This window comes from Antechinus flavipes, chromosome 2 (genome assembly GCF_016432865.1).
Source record: "Antechinus flavipes isolate AdamAnt ecotype Samford, QLD, Australia chromosome 2, AdamAnt_v2, whole genome shotgun sequence".
Lineage (NCBI taxonomy): Eukaryota > Metazoa > Chordata > Mammalia > Dasyuromorphia > Dasyuridae > Antechinus > Antechinus flavipes.
The window spans coordinates 25904109-25924658 of NC_067399.1; the positions used below are offsets into that span (position 1 = coordinate 25904109).

Genomic DNA, 20550 nt, shown 5'->3' on the forward strand with positions numbered 1-20550 from the left:
CAACCAGGTTTGCTTATGCAAAATCCGATGTACCTAGCACTGTAGCACACTGCCTCTGGGACTTGCCTCTCAGTTGGGAAAGATCTCCCAAACTCCTTCTGGCTTGAAAATGGTATGAACTGACAATCATTTAAAATGTATATCTCCTTTCCTTATTTGATCCGGGTAGAAGGAAACATGGGATTGTAGGCTGAAAACTGGAAGGATTCTCAGTGATCATTTAGTTCAGAGATGTCAGACTCAAATAGAAAACAATGCTGAAATTGGCAACTATGCCCAAAGAACTGTCAAACTGTGCATACCCTTTGATCCAGCAGAGTCTCTACTGGGCTTATATCCCAAAGAAATCTTAAAGGAGGGAAAGGGACCCACATGTACAAAATGTTTGCGGCACCCTTTTTGTAGTGGCAAGAAACTGGAAACTGAGTGGATGCCCATCAATGGGAGAATGGCTGAATAAGTTATGGTATATGAAGGTTATGGAATATAATTGTTCTATAGGAAATGACCTGCAGGATGATTTCAGACAGGTTGGGAGAGGCTTACATGAACTGATGCTAAGTGAAGTGAGTAGAACCAGGAAATCATTGTATACAACAATACAAGATTATGTGTTGATTAATTGTGATGGAGTTGGTTCTTTTCAACAATGAGTGAGAAAAAATTGGAATACAAGATCTTACAAAGGTCAACCTTAAAAACTATTACATGTCTTTTGAAAAATAAAAAATGTAAAGGGCTGAAACTCTTGAGTTCATGCACTAAGGTTTGGACAAGCAAGAACCTAAGGCTAATTACCAGTTGGCCAATATTCTATTAGTATTTGCTTGGAAAATGGCCCACCCCACCATTCTGTGCTGGCTCGATCTGTTGGTATATAAGGAGAATATTATATAGATTATATGGTATATAGGGAGGAGAGATTAGAGAGTGGAGTAAGACAAGCCATAGTGACTCCTGGCCAGATTCCTGTGGCCATTGCTCTCACATCCACAAAGAATAAAAACCAAGGACTTTTGCTTATCCTGACTCTGGCTGATTCTAAAGTATCCAGGGTGCTAATGTGGTCTTCACAAAAAAAAAAAAAAAAAAAGCTACTATAAAAAAGAATGATGATGCAGAAAATGACAAATATTTTCTTTGTTATGATATGTATGTTTTATTTATTTTGTCAGATATTTTCCAATTATATTTTAGTTTAATTGTGGTAACAGTCAGTTTAAAAGTCTGATACCTCTCATTTAATCCACCACACTTATTTTAAAATTGAGATAACAGATTCAGAAAAAAGGAAATCATTTGGCTAAGGTCACACACATAATGACTGGCAGAATGAGGCCTTGAGCACCTCTTGGATATAGTCCTCTTGGATATAGACTCTTCCAAGTTCTGTCTGCTTTCTGCCGTTTAAGCCAGATAACCACATGTGGAAAAAATACAAGATTAAACATGACATAAGTGCTGAGATGCTAGTTACCTTTGGCATGAAGGGAAAGGAAAGTACAACTATCTAATTTGTGAAATCATAGCTTTGTGATCAGGATGCAAATAATGTCTCATTCATTAACCTAGATTTTGGTGACTAAAATATAATTTGTTCTTATGCAATAAGCAAGAGAAGACCCCAAACAGTCCTATAGTCTTCTTGTGGCCTGAGTGGTCTGAGTATGGGAAACGGCGTGTTGTAATGGGTTTTTTTGGTGCTTCCAGAAAGATTATCTTCCTCTCTGAGCTGCTCCCCTCCCAGCTCCTACATACACCCCGAATAAGAGGGAAACTGTGCTGTTCAACATTTTCTATTCATCGTGTGTGTGTGTGTGTGTGTGTGTGTGTGTGTGTGTGTGTTTGTGTGTGTGTTTTTGCTCTCTGTTAGAAATGAAAACTTCAGACCCAATTTCTTGGAATGAGTGGAGAAAGTCCTTATTATGTTTCTTGCAAGAAGCATCATACCCCTTTGAGGGGAACATAAATGCAATTTAGAGAAGCCCAACCAGCAGGGATATTCCATAATTTTGCCCTGCCTCCTCATCCCCTCCTTACAATTTCCTTTGGAGGAGACTCTTCCAAAATCTATTATTTCATGACACTCCTACTATAGAGTGTCCTTGATGTGTTTCCATGTTCCCTGTTCCCCTTGCCACATCATTATATATTCTGTTAATGAGGTACTAATTTTATGCTGGATATGTTGGCTTATATGCATGAGGTTTATTAAGCATGCTCAATTAAAAATTTTGTTTGCCTGGGGCATAAACCTGGGTCATTTACACTCAAGCAGCATCTGCAGTGACTTTTGTTGACTTAAGGCATTCTTTAATTCTGTTCAGCCAGGATGTACTGCCTCTAAAGCTTACATCCTATTCTTTAACTATGGCAATGGAGAGGGAGGCTGTGAGATTCTGAAGCTTTTCAACTGTGCAAACAAAACCTTGCAATTTTTCTTCTCACATCTCTATTGAGTTATTTATTATTTCTGAAAAAAAGTTTTTAGGACTCTCTCTTGCCAATATAAACCCAACAATAGCAGGAAGATAGAATCGACAAGCCATAATGTTCCATGCAGTCATTGTTCTAGGAAGGGCTATTTCAGAGGCTTTTTGGATCTCTGGACCTCATCTCTTGACACATCTTAGAGTTTAATTTGATTCTTGGGCCCGTGTCAGCTTCCACGTTGAATTGACATGGTCTAAAACAGAAGCACAGAAGCTAAGAATAAAAATAGGCCCAATTTTAGTGCTCTGTAGTAAAGAAGCAATTTACATATATTATTTTATTTTAGTCTCACAACTGAAGTGAGCACAGTTTAACTTACTACGTTGTTCATTGTTATACAAGTATCGGTAGGCAAGTCTGATTTTCAAGCCAGATTTACTTCTCCTTCTACTCTGCTATCATGGTTTATAGGAAGCTTGAAATGTATTTCATGAGCTCACCAAGTGTGAAATCCTTACATCATTTATGCAATGTCTATGCACTCTTTAAAAATATAATATAAAATTTATACAATAGATTATACAATCTAATCTGGGTATCCTTTCCAAGCAAAGAGAATTGCAGCAGAGATGCGATGATGTTGCCTAAGCAAAGTTTGGAGAAACTCATCAATGGGAGTTTGTCTATTCTTTTAGATTTACTTTGTCCTGTAACCTCACTTCCTAAGGATCACCAGGTTCTTGTGTCCATCAAAGACAGGACCCACACAGATAAAACCAAGTTGCTTTGACAGACTGAATTAATTCTGTTTGCATTTTTATAAATGTGGCCTTCTCTCTGTGCCTGGAATTTTGTCATTTTTAATTGTTTCTTACTTCATGGCCCCATTGTAGGGTTTCCTTGGCAAAGATACTGAAATAGTGTGCCTTTTCCTTCTCTAGTTCATTTGAACCCAGGTTTAAGTAACTTGTCTAGGGTCATAAATTAGTGTTTGATGCAGATTTGAATTCATAAAAATAAGTTTTCCTGACTCCAAGATCAGTGCTCAATCCACAAAAGTTGCTCCTATACTTCTTGACCCCATTTGAGAATTTTCTTGTAAAAGATACTGGAAGTTAGTCAAACATATAATATGCTCTCAATTTTTAGAAGGCATTCCCATGTTGATTAACTAGCATATACATGTGATAATATGTATATATATGTACATACATATTTAATATAAACTATAGCATTTTCATTTCTTATTTTTGTTCATTAAAGTGTGAATTAATTTGGTGTGTGTGATCTTTGATATTTTGATTCCTGTATTTCAATAAATTTGGTTTTCTATTAAAAAAAGATACTGAAATAACTGACCATTTCCTCCTCCAGCTCATTGTATAATTAAAAGAACTGAAGTAAATAGAGTTTAGTGACTTGTCCAGGGTCATGTAGCTAGTAAGTGTCTGAGACTGGATTTGAACTTGGGAAGATAAATCTTCTTGACTCCAAGTCCAGGGCTTTATTGCACTACCTAACTGCTCTCCTCATAGTAGAGACACCACTAAATTGAGAATCAAAAGACCATTATTTTGGTTTGACTCTATCATGCTCAAGCAGTATGACCATAGATATGTCATATTGCTATTCCAGACTTTGGAAAATGAAGGTGTCTGGCTATAGAATTGGTCTGTTTTTTATAGCTCTCAGATTCAGTAATTTTTTCTGGCTGAAATGAGAATGAATACTTTTGTAAGCATGCTCTGAGAATTAGATAATCACGACTGTAAGTGGCGCTCAGCCATTTTCCCTGCCTTTATAGATTCCAAATATTAATCATAATGATTAACTGCTTTGAAAATGACAACTGTCAACTATTGAATTGGCCTTTAAAAAGTTTTGTGACAGTGTTTATTTCTCCCAAATGAGGGTTCTATCTCCACTGCTGACAGAACATAATAGGATTACTTTGAACATGGATGAACGTGGCATTTAGCAGCAGGGCAGCCAGCCACGACACCTCAGGCAATCTTGATCCTTTCTTCTGATATGGCTTCTTACCTTCAACTTAAGCAGATCGATTTTTTGCTGCCAGGAACTTTACCATAGGGAAGAGAACCTATTTAAAAAAGCTAATGAGAAGAGTAGAGCTTGCTTGTGAGAATTTAAAATAAGACAAAATTAAAAATAGTCTGCCTTGTCTCCCTTCACCCCCAAACCCTGCAGACCTGTTTCCCCCTATCCTTGGAGAGATATTGGGAAGAGAAAATTTAGATATCATAATTTCCCATTTGGATTGGGAGAATATCCTTCTGACTCTACTCTTTTGTCATTAATTCACGCTTCACATCACTCACTGTCAGAGAAATCTTCCTGAGGCTCTGATTTAGATATGACATTACCTTACTCAAAGTTTTTTTTTAATGATTCCTCATAATCTGACAAAGAAAATTAAAAGCATGTTAGCCTGGAGTTGAGGGATCTCAAACTCTGGCTCCAGATTATCTAATTCTATTCCACTCAACTCCATATACTTCAAATGGAGAATTTCTATCTAAATGGAGAACTTGCAAGCAACTCATTTTGTCCTGCCTTTTCTTGATCTTTACATAGGCCAAGTCCCATGACAGGAACCTACTGTCTCCATAACATTGCTTTCTGAAGTTTCTCTTCAAGGCCTGGTTCAGTGGCCATCTTTTCCTTAAGGCCTACCCGCCTATTTTCTCTTAGAAGTCATTCTTCCTTTTTTAATAATATAATACAATAATACAATACAATAATATAATACAATTGTAATAAGGCAATTGTATATCACTTGCCCAGGGTCACACAGCTAGTAAGTCTTAAGTGTTTGATGCTGAATTGAACTCAGATCCTCCCAACTTCAGGGCTGGTGCAATCTAACTGCCCCCATTCCTCCTTTTTTATTTATTTTATTTCATTTTAAAAAATGCCCATTGCTTTATGAATCATGTTGGGAGAGAAAAATCAGACCAAAACATTCCTTCTTTCTAAATTCTCCCATGCCACTTTATATTTTTTCCCCATTTTCCCCATTAAATCTTGATCTAATTGGTATTAGTTATTGTACAATGTTTATGATATATATTTATGTGCTTTTCTAAATGTTAGTTCCTGAATCAAAGAGGAAACTTTTAATCATCCATCCATTCATTCATAGTATTCACAGTATCTTAGACAAGTCAATTCCCTCCTCAGTGCCTCTGTTTCATCATCTGTTAAATGTAAATTTCTAATATCCCATGAAGTCCTAATTCTTCACAGAAAACCTGATACCACATCATAGGTAATGGTGAACTACTTGATAATTGAACTTTCTGAAGTATCTAAGGTTGGAATTACTGGGTTGGAATTAAATTCAATAAATGGGATTTAGTATATAGACAGATATAGATAGATTTAGAATATAGATAGTTAACCAGGGCTTTTCTTTTCTTTTCTTCTGCTTTTTTCCTGTACTTCATTCTTCCCATGGTTTTGGTCTTTTCCTTTTGTCTTCTCTGTTTCTTTTGCTTAAAAAACAAGGAGCCTTTCACCATCTCTCTCCTTTCATTTCACTGTTTCTTGATTGTTCAATTGTATTTGATTAGCACACGCCAATATTCTCCATGGTGTTTTCTTGGCAGTGGCACTGGAGAGATTTGTCATTTTCTTCTCTAGTGGATTAAAACAAACAGAAGTTCCCACCTCCCCCTTTAATCATCTAGTAAGATAATAGTCTGCATCTAGCAAATGTCCAAAGCTGGATTTGAACTCAGGTCTTTTTGACCTCAGTTACTCCATCATTGAGCCACCCAGCTGTCTCATCTTTCCTTTTTTACTACATTATTAATTACTCTTTAAATAACAGGTTTCAGATACCAGGCCTGGCTCCAGAATATTAAGTATCTAAGTCGGCTAAATATATCATTCTTTCAGTATAATCTCTGATGATAGTATGTCTACTTCTTGTTTGATCAGGAAGAAGACGTCCAGAATAAATTTGCATTTTCATGGCCATGTTTTTGTTAATGTGAGAATTTTATCTCTTTTATATGGGATTTGGGCGAAAATTGGTGTCCACTGAAATGGATACTCTTCTGCTTCATTCGGTCTGCTTCAGCCCTCTATCCCTTGGGATAGTAGAATTAGATTAACTTGCCTTTTTTGCCATTTTAGTTTTTGGGGGGAGAAGAAAGGCTGGTCTCTCTTCCTGAAAATCCCTGTTAAGAATGAAAGGAATCAAAAAGAATAGAAATCTCTGTTCGAATCCCAGTAGAAAAGCTGGCTAGTTTTGAAAACACATGTGTTCACTTTCTTATATTGTTAGCTCTTTGGATCAGATATATTAGCATATCTATAACAATAGAAAGTAGCATCGGCTGAAAACTCATATGTGTACTTGAAATACCCCAACCATATTTTTTCACTTGCTAGGCTGTAAATGAAAATGCTTCCTGTGGTGGTGTGGTGTGGATTTGGATTTGAGCTCCCCCTTTTAATGAGCCTTCTTAGCTCTTGTGGATGATCTCCTTTTGCTAGGTTTCGAAATATGCTCTTGTAAATGACCACTTCCCTGGCAGATATCGTTTGATGAGAAAAGCATATACAGACAAAACAAGTTCATTTTGTCTTTCTTCTTTTTCTGTCTTCATCCTATTATATATGTATTCACAGATAACATATCTGTTTATTTTTTAAAAGTAATTCACAGTGAAATGAGCAGGACCAGGAGATCATTATGTACTTCAACAACAATACTATATGATGATCAATTCTGATGGACGTGGCCCTCTTCAACAATTAGTTGAACCAAATCAGTTCCAATAGAGCAGTAATGAACTGAACCAACTACACCCAGTGAAAGAACTCTGGGAGATGACTATGAACCACTACATTGATTTCCCAATCCCTCTATTTTTGTCCGCCTGCATTTTTGATTTCCTTCACAGGCTAATTGTACACTATATCAAAGTCTGACTCTTTTTGTGCAGCAAAATAACTGTTTGGACATGTATACTTACATTGTATTTAACTTTAACATATTTAACATGTATTGGTCAACCTGCCATCTGGGGGAAGGGGGGAAAAAGTTGGAACAAAAGGATTTGCAACTGTCAATGCTGAAAAATTACCTATGCATATAGCTTGTAAAAAAAAAGCTGTAATAAAAAAATAAAGTGATTCACAGCTTTGAATGTCTCATAGAAAATAGCTAATATATGTGTGTGTGTGTGTATATATATATATGTATATATATATATATATATATATATATATATATAAAATGCACATATTGCTTGAACATTGTCTCCCTTCTTCCCCTCCCAAAAATGGGCCTGGCATAAAATAAGCACTTAATAAATGTGTTTTTAATGATATGTTATATTGAATGTTTGCTTTAAAGTTTGGGTTCTCTTTTTTATTGCTCATATTCAAGCCTCTAAGAACTCAAGAACTATTAAAGTCTTGATCAACTTGAAGTTTTATTGGTTTTGAAAAACTCTGTCTTGTAGAATCCATTTTCTATCTCTCTTTATAGAATATATAGATTTTTTTAAGGTAATTAAATCAAAAAATTTTCATGTATATCTTAAAGTAATCACTGGTTTCTAGCATGTATTTTCATTTCCATGGTCATGTTTTTGTTAATGTGAGCATTTTTTTTTGGTTTTATATTTGGATTTTTTTGGGGGGTAGGGGAATGATTCCCAGTGAAATGTATGCTCTCCTGCTTCATTAGGTCTGCATCAGTCTTCTATTCCTTGGGGCAGTAGGATTTGATTAGCTTGCTTTTTTGCTATATTAAGTTTTTTGGAGGTGGGAAGGGGAATGCTGGTCTCTTTTTGAAATCAAGTATTCAATACAAATTTTCCCTCAAAAATGAAAAGTTGTAATATCATCATTAGTGGATTATAATGAAGGTCTCTCTCTTGTGTTCTGATGTGAAAATAGGAGAGATTTTTGTAAAATTAGCAAGAAGCATACATCTTAGTTTTCAGGAAAAAAAGAATGAATTCTACAAATTAAAAAGTATGGGTAGAACTTTTTATTATTAGTTATATATCATATCAATAACCATTTATTAAGCACCTTTTATATTCCAGACACAGGGTTGGGAACACAAAGAAAGACAAAAGCTTCTAAGATCTCAAAGAGCTCTCTGTTTTATGTGGGATAAATCTGTACAGTTATAATAATAAGTTATATACTTGTTATATTGAATATGCTCAATAGACAAATAATCCTAGAATTAAGGGAGTATCATTGAAGATGGGGTTTTAGCTAAGACCCCAGGAAGCCAGAGACACCAAGAATTGGAATTGAGGAGGGAAGAGCAATCAATTCATGGGGAACAATTAGAAAAAATGTCTAAACATGATCCATAAAGCAATGTATATTAAAAATAAATAAACTTTAAAAAGAAATGTTCAGAATCTGAATATAATAGTTAATATGAATATGTATCTTTTATGTCTGAAGAGTGCTTTGCATAGATTATTACATTTGATCTTTCACCACAGTTAGTATTGTTCTTTTGAGTCTAAATTATTCTCTTATTAATCTTGTTTAACAACTCCACACATATCCAGAGTTCCAATCAATTACAGTAGCATCTGACTGCTCCTCTATAGCAGATTGGGGAAGAGAAGAGTACCCTAAAACTAAAATCCACATCAATGTTTTCTCTTCTGATTGGTTATTGTTATAAACCATTTTTGTGCATATTTTGTGCTAATTTTTCCAAAATAATCTTTGGCTTACATTGACATATGGGACAGGTTTTTAAAAGTACCTACACAGCTTATTGAATAGTAGGGACAACATAATTTTAGCCATAATAACATTCTTGTAAATGAATAGAAGATAGAAGAAGAATGAATACATAAGAATTAATTTTAAAAACAAATAGCAACTTAATAATTTTTTTTTTCAAAAGTAATAAGTTAAGAATGACCAGATAAGAAAAGTGGAAAGAACTTGGGTTCATCATATTAAAGGATAAAAGGTTGATCCAAGAAGATATACATTTACACATATCTATATCTACATTCATATATAGATATCTATATGTACTTATAGATGTACATATATATATATATATATATATATATATATATCATCTCTATCGCTATTTATCTATGTCTCTATGTCTTTATCTATATGTACATTTTTCTTTTAACCAGAGATGAATGTTCTGGTGACAATGAGTAAAACCGAGAAAGCTAATCTACTTAAAGCCTTATTTTCCTTATTTTGCCTTTTTTTCTTAAAATGATTTTTTAATTGGGAAGGATCAACTTAAAAATTATTAGTATTTTGAGGAAGCCCAAGAAAAGTACAGAGCTAATCAGATAGCATTTAGCTGCATGCAAAAAAAATTCAAGTTATGATTCCTAACAATAAATCCTTGAGTCCAAAAAGATCTGGGTGATTTGATTTCCAGGCCACTTTTGGTGAGTATTAAGAGAGTTTGGAGAATAGGAGAGTTTATGTAAAATTAGCAAGAGGCATACATATTAGTTTTCAGGGGGAAAAAAGAATGAATTCTACAAACTAAAATCAGTGAGCTTAAATTCTATTCCTGACAAAATTCAAATAGGTGGTTTGTACACACAAGAGAGAAACAGGGCTCACACAGAAAAAGGAAGTATAACTTTTTCAAGAATGGCTCATGCTAGACTCATCTAATTTCCTTTTTTTTTTTTTTTGACAAACTAGAAAACTAGATTAAAGAAAAGCTTCAGATTATAGGGTTTAGATTTCTGCAAAGTATTTGGAAAATTCTTATGTTATGCATTTAGCTAAAGTGGAGATCTATGGGTTACATGATAGTGCAGTTATGTGGTTTTGGAGTAGATTGACTAATAGGACTCAGAGTAGTCGTTAATAAGTCAATGCCAGCTTGGAGAGAGTTTTTTTTTTTCTTTTTAAATGATGGCTCTTCAAGAAGTTTTTCTGTAATTTAACTGATGGCATAGAGAATGTGCTGTTGAAATCTCTTTTCAATCAGTAGACATTTTTTAAAAATCAGGTACCTACTGTAGACTGGGCACTGGAGAAACAAATATAGAAATGAAGCAGTTCCTAATCTCAAGGTATTTATATTATTTCCTGATGTTAAATTAGGGCTAGAAACCAAACTGTATGAAGATTATTTGAAGGAAGTGAAGATATTTAGTCTGCAAAGGACAATATTATAAGAAATATGATGACCTTCCTCAGAGTTATCAAATTAAAGAGATTAGATATATTCTGCTTCCAACACAGTATCTTGCTTTTAATAGGTAATTAATAACTCTTTAAATCAATTGTAAGTTTCTTTTTTTCCCATAAGACAGAAAATAATCAATTAATGGAAAGCTCAATACAAACAAACAGCTTTTGATTTAATGTATGCAAGATCTTCCTTAAAAATTAGGACTATCTTTGAAACATTAAATAGAATGCTTCAGGAAATTATAGTTACCCACCCCCCTGACCTTACTTCATGAGAGAGACTGAGAGATAAAGACAAACAAATTAAAAAAAAGACACACACACACACACACACACACACACACACACACACAGAGACAGAGAGATAGAGATAGACACAAAAAAGGCACACACAGAGACGCAAGAGCCAGAGACAGAAAAATATGCACAGAGACAGAGAGTATACCTGTATGTTAGGCAGTTAGTGGGAATTGGTTTATTGCTTTTCTGTGGAAGGTTTTATTTGAATATCTTCTAAATTGATCTGATGCATGGGACTGCCGCTAGCCTAAATATATATTTCCAAGTTACCTGCCTTCCCTTTAAAGTTTATCTGGTCCTTTAGGACCAGATAAATCTTGACAATGTGCCTTTTTGACAGTACAGTAATGAATGTTTAAGTTTCGCATGGGCTGTAAAACTTGAGGTTGTTTGTGTTGAGCATAAAGACTGAGCCAATCTGCAAGTCTAATGTGGCCATTGTAGATGGCAGCTTCCTTTTGAATCCAACAGTGTAATATATTTCATATACATCGACACATTTCCTGGATCTAAAATAGCATCATCATGAGGATGAGTGTTTTCTTTTAAGCACACACTAAAATTGTTTCATTGCTTCCAGATGCACTGCAAAATGTCAAAACTTTTGCTCAGGAATACACAATAAAATGAGCCATGTGATGATAAAAAATTGCATTTGAAACCTATAAATTATCCAACGAAAGATATTAATTTACCTTCATTTTTTAAAGTGGTAGCTTATTTGGGATTGATGTATATTCAATCTTTATATCATTTGAAGCCTTTTCATCCTTAACTAACAAGAAAATTTGAATAAATAGATTTGTCTAGTTAATTTCTTTCGGATAGAATACAGTCGTGATAAAGTCAGTACCTTGTGTTTCATCTGCTTCTTTCTCCATCAGTTTGTTTACTCCACTGTTCATAATGGCATCATTAATTTTTCCCTATCACCATCACCATGCCAATCTACAAATAAGTAAAATGCATTAGTCAAAATGGAGAGTGTGTGTGTGTGTGTGTGTGTGTGAGAGAGAGAGAGAGAGAGAGAGAGCGAGAGAGAGAGAGAGAGAGAGAGAGACAGAGAGAGAGAGAGAAGAGAGAAGAGAGGCAACAGAGAAAAGGAGAGAAGAAAAGAAAGAAAAAAGAGGAGAAAAGAGGAAAAAGGGAAAAAAGAAAGAAAAAAGAAAGAAAGAGAGGGGGGAGGGAGGAATGGAAGGAAGGAAGGAAGGAAAGAAGAAAGAAAGAAAGAAAAAAAAGAAAGAAAGAAAGAAAGAAAGAAAGAAAGAAAGAAAGAAAGAAAGAAAGAAAGAAAGAAAGAAAGAAAGAAAGAAAGAAAGAAAGAAAAAAAGAAATTGATAGAGATGCTGAGACAGAAAGATATTTAAGAATGACAGGATGACAGAGAAAGGCACAGACACTGAGAAAGGTCAAGATAGAGATAAAGGCAGTAACAGAAAATGAGCATTCATCCACATTGATGGAAAAATAATCTTAATGCATTATCTGTTTCTATTGCATCAGTAGCATCATAAAATAATACGAAAACTCTGGAGTTGACATCAGCAACCTTAGTTTAACTCTTGGCCCTATAATTTATTACAATGTGAACTGGAATAAGAAGGTTCCTTCACCTTTCTTTATGTGGACCCCAATATTTTTGTTTTAAATGATGATTAGATGACACATTAAATAACCTGAAAAAGAAGGCACATAGTAACAAAGACCACAAGCAATAATGTAGTAAGATTTATTTCTCAGTTCCTGAGAAACTTCTAGAATATCAAATTTCTAGATTATCAAAGAGATGGTTGATGAATGTGAAAAAGGAAGAAATGATTGCCAAATTACAACAGAGCATTATCAAGACCAGATCATGGCAGACTAAGTTCCTTTTTTATTTTGACATGATTGCTAATCTAGGAATGAAGGGATACCTTAGGGGTGAGTTGATCAAAATTTTAACTAAGATTTTATTCAGATATCTCATACTGTTCTGTTACAGAAGATGGAGAGATGTTTACTAGAAATATTGTGATGAGCTCAATAGAATTGGTTGCCTAAAGGCCATATTTTGAATTAGAAAAATACAAATTAACATTTTAGTTAACATGATTACTAACCTAGAAATGAAGGGATCCCTGAGGGGTTAGTTGACCAAAATTTTAACTAGGATTTTGTTCAAATATCTCATACTATTCTGTTACAGAAGATGGAAAGATGCTTACTAGAAATATTGTGATAAGCTCAATAGAATTGGTTGCCTGAAGCCCATGTTTTGAATTAGAAAAACACAAATTAACATTTTGGTTAACATAAAGTTGACAAATTTTAGTTATTTCATGTGTATTATGTTTATTTATTGATCTATCACTTACTATACATCCTTGTACTAGACAGTAAGGCGACTAGATCTTATCATCCCTAATTTGATGATGGGCTTCAGGCTGTTAATTATACAGTCACAGTGACAGGAGGTCTCCAGCAGAGTGCCCTAAGGATCTACACTTGACAATGTGCTTTTTTATGAATCACGTGAATAATGGCATGAATGAAATGTTCATCGGATCTGTACAATCTTGACAGACTAGCGCATAGGGCTGAATCTGTTACTTAGATACTAAAAGAGAGCTTTACTAAAACAAAATAGAAAAGACATGGCTGTATAGCAGGTGTTCTGAAAATTGTTGTGTATTTGTTTTTGTTGTAATAGATGGAAATCTTATTATAAATCAGTGGTTTGAGTGGTAGGCAAAAAGCTAAAGAAAACTTGGAGTATATTGATAATTATAACTTCCAGTAATATAGGGAAGAGATAGTCCAACCTACTCAATCCTCACAGGTCTTGTTTTTGTTTAGTTCTTGATACCACAGTTTAAAAAGAACTTTATTTTTTCTCAATAGTATGTTATTTTACAATATATGTAAAGATAGTTTTCAACATTCATTTTTGTAAGATTTTTTGTTTCATTTTTTTCTTCTCTCCTCCCCCTCTTCCCACAAGAGAGCAAGCAATCTGATATAGATTATACATGTATAATCCTTTTAATCATATTTCCATATTTGTTATATTATACTAGAAAAATCAGACCAAAAGGGAAAAAACACAAAAAAGAAAAAGTAAACAAATGAACAAAAATTGAAAATAGTATGCTTTGATTCACATTCAGTTTCCATAGTTCTCTCTCTAGATGTGATTGGAATTTTCCATCCCAAGTCTATTAGAATTGTCTTGGATCATTGTATTGCTGAGAAGAGCTAAATCTAATTTACCATCACATAATTTTGCTATTACTGTGTACAATTTTCTGGTTCTACTCACTTTACCCAGCATCAGTTCATATAAGTCATGATTCCCAGAGGAATTTCCCAGAGGAAAATAAGCAAAATGATGAGGACTTTGGGTTTATGTCATAAAATATTGTCTATTAAAAAGAAGTGTTTTAACCTAGAGAAGAAAAAAAAATAGCTGTAGACCTGTTAACTGTCTTCCATTATTAGAAAGGTTGTCAAGTGGATAAAGGATTAGAATTTTTTTGTTCCCAGAGAGTCAATGGGTGGTCCCATGAGTAAAGGGTAGGAAGTTACAAAAAGACTGAGTTAAGCTTGATGTCAGTTATCATTTTCTAACATTTCAAGCTGTCCTAGAGGGCAGTGAGTGTCTCAAGAGGCAGTGGGTTCCTTCTCTGTAGTCTACAAACATTGATTTGATAACCACTTATAAGACATATTGTAGACAATTCCTTTTGCATATGGCTTGGACTTAGATGGCTCCTGACATCCGATACCTTATTCAAATATTATAATTCTATGGCTCTTTCTCTTCTAGGAGTCTTTTTAGGTATGTAATCAGTAGTACCTTTGATAAATGAATTCAGTCTAAGAAATCCCTAACCAGTGGTTGATGGGAACTACAAACAGAATTTGTTTAGGTATATATAGAATGAGAATTAGGTCTTTAAAGAGATCTCATAAAGGTTGAGGTTCAAGGAGGATCATAAACATTGTATTATTAGAAACAATATATTCTTCATTGATCTTTGGAATAATAATTGTTATTACTGTTGTTATCATGAGCATCACAATTTTAGGATATGTCAGCATTATCAGGTCTGGATGAATCCTTGTTTTCTCTTTTGTTTTACAGGTGAAACCATGAGAATTGCTTCTTCAGAATTTGCTGATGACCCATGTTCATCGGTGAAACGCGGCACCATGGTGCGAGCTGCCCGAGCTTTGCTCTCAGCCGTTACTCGCTTGCTCATTTTAGCTGACATGGCCGATGTCATGAGACTTTTATCTCACTTGAAAATCGTGCGTATGACTTTGGAAAATCTCTCTTGTGTGGGGGACAGTTTTAAGCCATATAATGGCAATTAAGCAGCATACAATGACTGCCTCCAGGAATGCACCTGGTTATCATATGATTTGTCCCATTGGTTTTATAATTTCCCCTAAACATGGCATTGTTAACTTTTCAGCTTTTTGTTTGTTTGTTAAATACACGATAACAAAAGAAAACTATTTTCATTCTCAAGGAAACACAGCTCAGTCTTCCCTTTGGCATCCAGAACTGCACCTACACATTTTCTACATATATTTAACAGAGAATAAGAGAGACTGGAGTCTCCATGCATTTCATTCCTAAATTCAGACCCAAAATTAGCTCCTTGAACTGGTAGTAGTCCAATTATGTTGTAGCTAGACTCAGAATTGATTAGAATATAAGCATTATGGGTAATGATTGAGGTAGGACAGCAGAAATGAGAGAAGCCAGTCCCTCTCTTTTCTGTAGGCAAACTTATAAATTGAAACATTTCCTAGGACTAGAGTTCCTCCTGAATGATCATTTGCCTCAATTATTCTTCCTCAATTTCCCAGCCCACGTTTTAGGGACACTTTCAAAAAGTCCTGAAAGCAGAGATTTCAGATTATAGGCATCCCAATTTAGAGCTCAAGGACCCAGATTGAAATCTATGTTCTGAAACTTCAACAAATCTTTTGAACTTGCTTTTTTTTTTTGTTATTACTGGAAAATCAGAGGGGAGAAAGGCAGATTGACATAATGGGGAGAGATACCACCAGAGTCAGAAATATATGGAGTCACATCTCACCCCCGATCATGAATGAGTTGTCATCTAATAGTATTCCAGGCAGCTCTTGAGTTCCAAGTTGGAGAAGACTTGCTTCCCTGCACGTCATAGTGAATCTTCAATGAGAAGCTGCACTTTGACCATCATCTTGAGTTAGCCCTGGCAGGAAAGAGAACTTCCTTTAACCTAGGTATTTTTAGACTCAGTGATGAAAGAATATCTTTTCATGGGCCATCTCCGAGTTCTGTAGGGATGGGAGATTTACATGATGAGTTATAGCTAACATTTAGATAGGTCTTTAAGGCTTGAAAAGCATGTTATGTATTTTTTTTTCCATTGGACCCTACCAATGATGCTCTGAGGCACTCAGATTTTGTACCTCTAAAGCGTATTGGGAGATGGCCTAGGTGCAGTGGTTTTCAAACTTTTGTTTTCAGTATCTTTATCCTATTAAAAATTATTGAGGATCTCTCCAAAGAGTTTTTGTTTATCTGGATTATATTTATAGACATTTACCATATTGGAAATAAAAACTATTTTTGAATTTGTAGATCCTCTAAAAGAGTTTCAGAGATCCCCAGAATTCTCTAGACCATACTTTGAGAACCACTAGCCTAGGGTTACCCCACTAAGTCAGAGTAGGAATAAACATAGTGTCTCTAGCGAGAACCAAATCTGGGTCTTTTTGATTCCAACTTATCTGCCTTCCAATCAGTGCAAAAGAGTTTGTGATCCATCATTTTACTAGATTAGATAGACAGGATGCCATTGTGGGTAGAATGCCATCGTGGATAGACTGGCAGCTTTTTGAAGCAGGAAAACCTGAATTTAAATCTTGCCTTCTGACATATTCTAGTTCCCTAGATTTAGGTGATTCTTCTCACTGTCCAGCCTGCTCCTCTTCTTCCAATCTAACAAGATAAATGAAATGATCTGTCTTGATGCAAGGTTTCCACTCAGGAGTTCTTGGAACACATTAAAGTATAATTTAAGATATTGAAAACAAAATATCACCAACTTTATCATGAATTTGTTATTTCCTTCCTTTTGGAACTCGCCCCGTCCCCCAGGAACATATAGCTGACTAAAGTCTTCATCGTTCAAAAAAGTCAAGCAGGATTCTGCCCCGATGGCAGGAATGATCTTTATTGTGGAGTCAGAGAGTCAGAGTGCAGTGAGGAAAGTGGTCCCTCCCTAATGGTCTTCCACGTCACAAGAGTTCAGTGCCCTTGTTTTGGGGGACCCAGACTTCTAACACCATTCTGTTTGTTTGACATGACAATATAAGGGTTATTCTCTTACTCCCCTCCTGGTCTTGTCACCTGTGCTCATTGCTTCTTTCTCCCTTAATCCATCAGTGGGGAGGATGGGCAGGAATTTACAGTGGGTTATTAATGATATCAATGGAATTACTTCTGTCTGAGTCTGCTAAGATTGGAAGCTTCTTGTCAGTGTGTGTGTGTGTGTGTGTGTGTGTGTGTGTGTGTGTGTGTTAGATCAGTCATGGGATGAAGAAATAGGCTGAATAAAAGGCCGTCGTCCCTGTGCTCCCTTCCCTAGGATGGAGACCGCCCTTTCAACTCATCCCTAGAACCCTGAGCATAGAGATTCCTACATCACTCAGCTTCTGGAGTAGGGACCAATCAGAACAGTCCTGTCTGGGGTACATTGAGTCAGTTGTATTATCTTCCCAATTATAAAAGTTTGGGAGAGCAGAGCGTACTTATTGCAAATGTACAGAAAGGTCAGTTTCGCCATCCCTAAGCATCCCTAAGCATCCCTGTCAGGCTGTCAGTTCTGTAATTAAGTAACTGCATGGATTAGCTAATACCTGCCTGAGGTCGGATGCTGAGCCGGAGTAACGGAGCTGTGGTATAAGGGCACCATCTAGTGACCGAGGTCCGGAACTACATGTGGTGTAGAGATCCCCGTTGGAACTTTGGGAAAAGAAATAGTGGAATGACATTGCAACAAACATAGCATGGGATATACATATATACTTGCAGATATGTGTGTGTGTGTGTGTGTGTGTGTGTGTGTGTATGTGTGTGTGTGTTATGTGTGTGTATGTATACACACACATATACTTGCAGATACACATACACACACACACACACAGCACTTTGCATTTACTTTTTCATTTGGGGAATGGGAGGGATCCATCCTAGACAAAAAGAATATATTATATGTACACAATTTCTTCTTATGTTTTAGTTTCCTTTTTTTCCTATTATTCTTTTCTCTATATACATTATTTTTTATTTCACTTTTCCTGTCTTATTATTTGTCTGTATTTGATTTATCTTGCATAGAGGAAAAAAAAACACATATTTTTTGGATAGAAATCAGTCTATCATCCTATCTGAGTTTTTTTCCTAAATTAAGAACCAAATATTTTAGTTACATACTTTATTGCTCACTTTAAAAGAGGTTAAACATTTATAATTATGTGAAGAACACAGCTGAAAATAAAAATGATTGACTTTATTATGGTGATAATTTTCCCATAAATATAGCTCTAAATAACTTTTTTTTAAAAATCAGTTGCCTATGTAGACAAAGCAAAATGTTTCCTGTATCCTATAAAATGTCACGAACTCATCATCATTTTACCAAATGAGACATTCCTGCCTTATAGATTCTATAGTTGGGATAATAAATGTCTAAGCCAGAAGAAAATGGGTTCAAATTTCAGCTTTTCTGCTAAATGCAGAATTTTCTGCAAATTGTTTTGAGGATTTTGTTCCCTAAATTGTCCACCCATTTATCCACCCATTCATTTATTTGTAAATGAGAGAGTTGGACTAGATCTGACCTTCAAAATTCCTTCTAGCTGAAAAACCAAGAAAACTCTATGTATTATTTCCTCCGTGTAACTAGTGTACAAAATCATAGTCTCTCAAAGGCCACCTAGAACACGTTTAAACATTTCCAACAAGCATGAATGTAGTCTTTTAATTAAAATATACGGTGAAGTAGGACCTAATGAAGCAGCCCATCCCATTTTTGTCAAATTATAATTGGTATTTTTTTTTTTTTACAAAATCTGCCTTGCAGCAACATCCCCTTGCTACTAATTATGCCCTTTGTAGACAAGCGAAACAAATCTTATTCTTCTTTTATATGAGCCTTCAAATCCCTCACCATGTGTCAGTGATTGTCATTTCTCCCCTAATTCTCTCAAACTAGGCACTCTTAGTTTCTTCAACAGGTCTTAATGTATCCCTTCACCATACTGATCTTTCTCCCCTAGATACCTCAACTTATGAATGTCCTTCCTAAAAGTTAGTGCTCAATATCAAGTAAAGCACTCCCCTTCTGTCTTGATGGTGGGACATGAATTATTCCTCTCCCTAGGGTGCTAGCTAGTGCTAGATTTGGACTTTGGAAAACCTGAGTCAAATTGTACCCTCAGATATTTACAGACCGGGTGATATTGGGCATGTCATTTAACTTTTCTTTGCCTCAGTTTGCCCATCTGTATAATGTATATAATAATAGCACCTATCTTACAAGATTGTTGTCAGATTCAAGTGCTTCATCACATAGTAAGTGCTATATAAGTGCTAATTGGGTTATTATTATTATTAAATACCTAAAATTAAATTCATGTTTTATATTCTTCTCTTTCATGGTTGGTTCATAATACATTTTCTACAATTTTAAGATTTTTGTTACCAAAAAATTGAATAATATATATTGCCTATATCAATTCCCTTGTCTTATACTATAATGGGCTGAGGCTTGAGTTGATGCACTGAGGTCCCAAGCACATGAGGCTAAATAGTCATTGGACCATACTCTATTAATATATAAGCTTGGAGAAAGAATGGCCCCCGCCCACTCTTTGTGCAAGTTTATATATTAATAGAGTATGGTCCAATTAGTATTTAGCCTCATGTGCTTGGGACCTCAGTGCATCAACTCAAGTCTCAGCCCATTACATTATACCGATAAACTTTTAAGCCCAATTATATATAATTTTAGTCTTGTGTCTTTTATTCCAAGGTTCTAAATAATTTTGGATTCTAACTTTAGCATCCAATATGGTTGGATCTTGACACTTCAATTCCCAATATAATACCATCTGGAATTTTGATAAGTGTGACATTTATGCTTTCAAGACATTGATAAAAATGTTAAACTTTCCTTTGAGGGAGAAATTCTTGACACACTCTAATAAATCCCACTATCTAAGCCAAAGTCTATTTATATATTTCACAGCCAATCACTGATAGTAGCCAGTGGTCTCAAAATGTAGCATTGCTAATGGCTTTTTCTTAAAAAAAAAAATCCTAATTTAGTCAACCCATACATGTGTTTTTTTAGGATTTGTAAAGCATCATCAAACTGTCACATGCTATTCACTTGTTCTTGAGTATATTCTTGAGCTTTTTTCAAATTCCATTTGAAAGGTATCATTTTGTGCTATGAGCTTTATATTCCTTAGCCGCCCAAAAGTGGGTTTTCGAACTACTTTTTGTCAATAACTGTCCAAATCCCATGATTTTTTTTTAGGGGGAGATGCCATATAAGTTAATAA

General features: G+C 35.1%; 1 protein-coding gene across 2 annotated transcripts in view; it reads left to right on the forward strand.

Moving 5' to 3' along the window:
* Positions 1 to 20550, forward strand: part of CTNNA2 (catenin alpha 2) — a 1459872-nt gene that overhangs the window by 443879 nt on the left and 995443 nt on the right. For both annotated transcript variants that reach the window (XM_051974336.1, XM_051974337.1), the window contains exon 4: positions 15062 to 15228. In XM_051974336.1, the coding sequence (XP_051830296.1) occupies positions 15062 to 15228 (167 nt within the window). The remainder of the gene's footprint in view (positions 1 to 15061; positions 15229 to 20550) is intronic.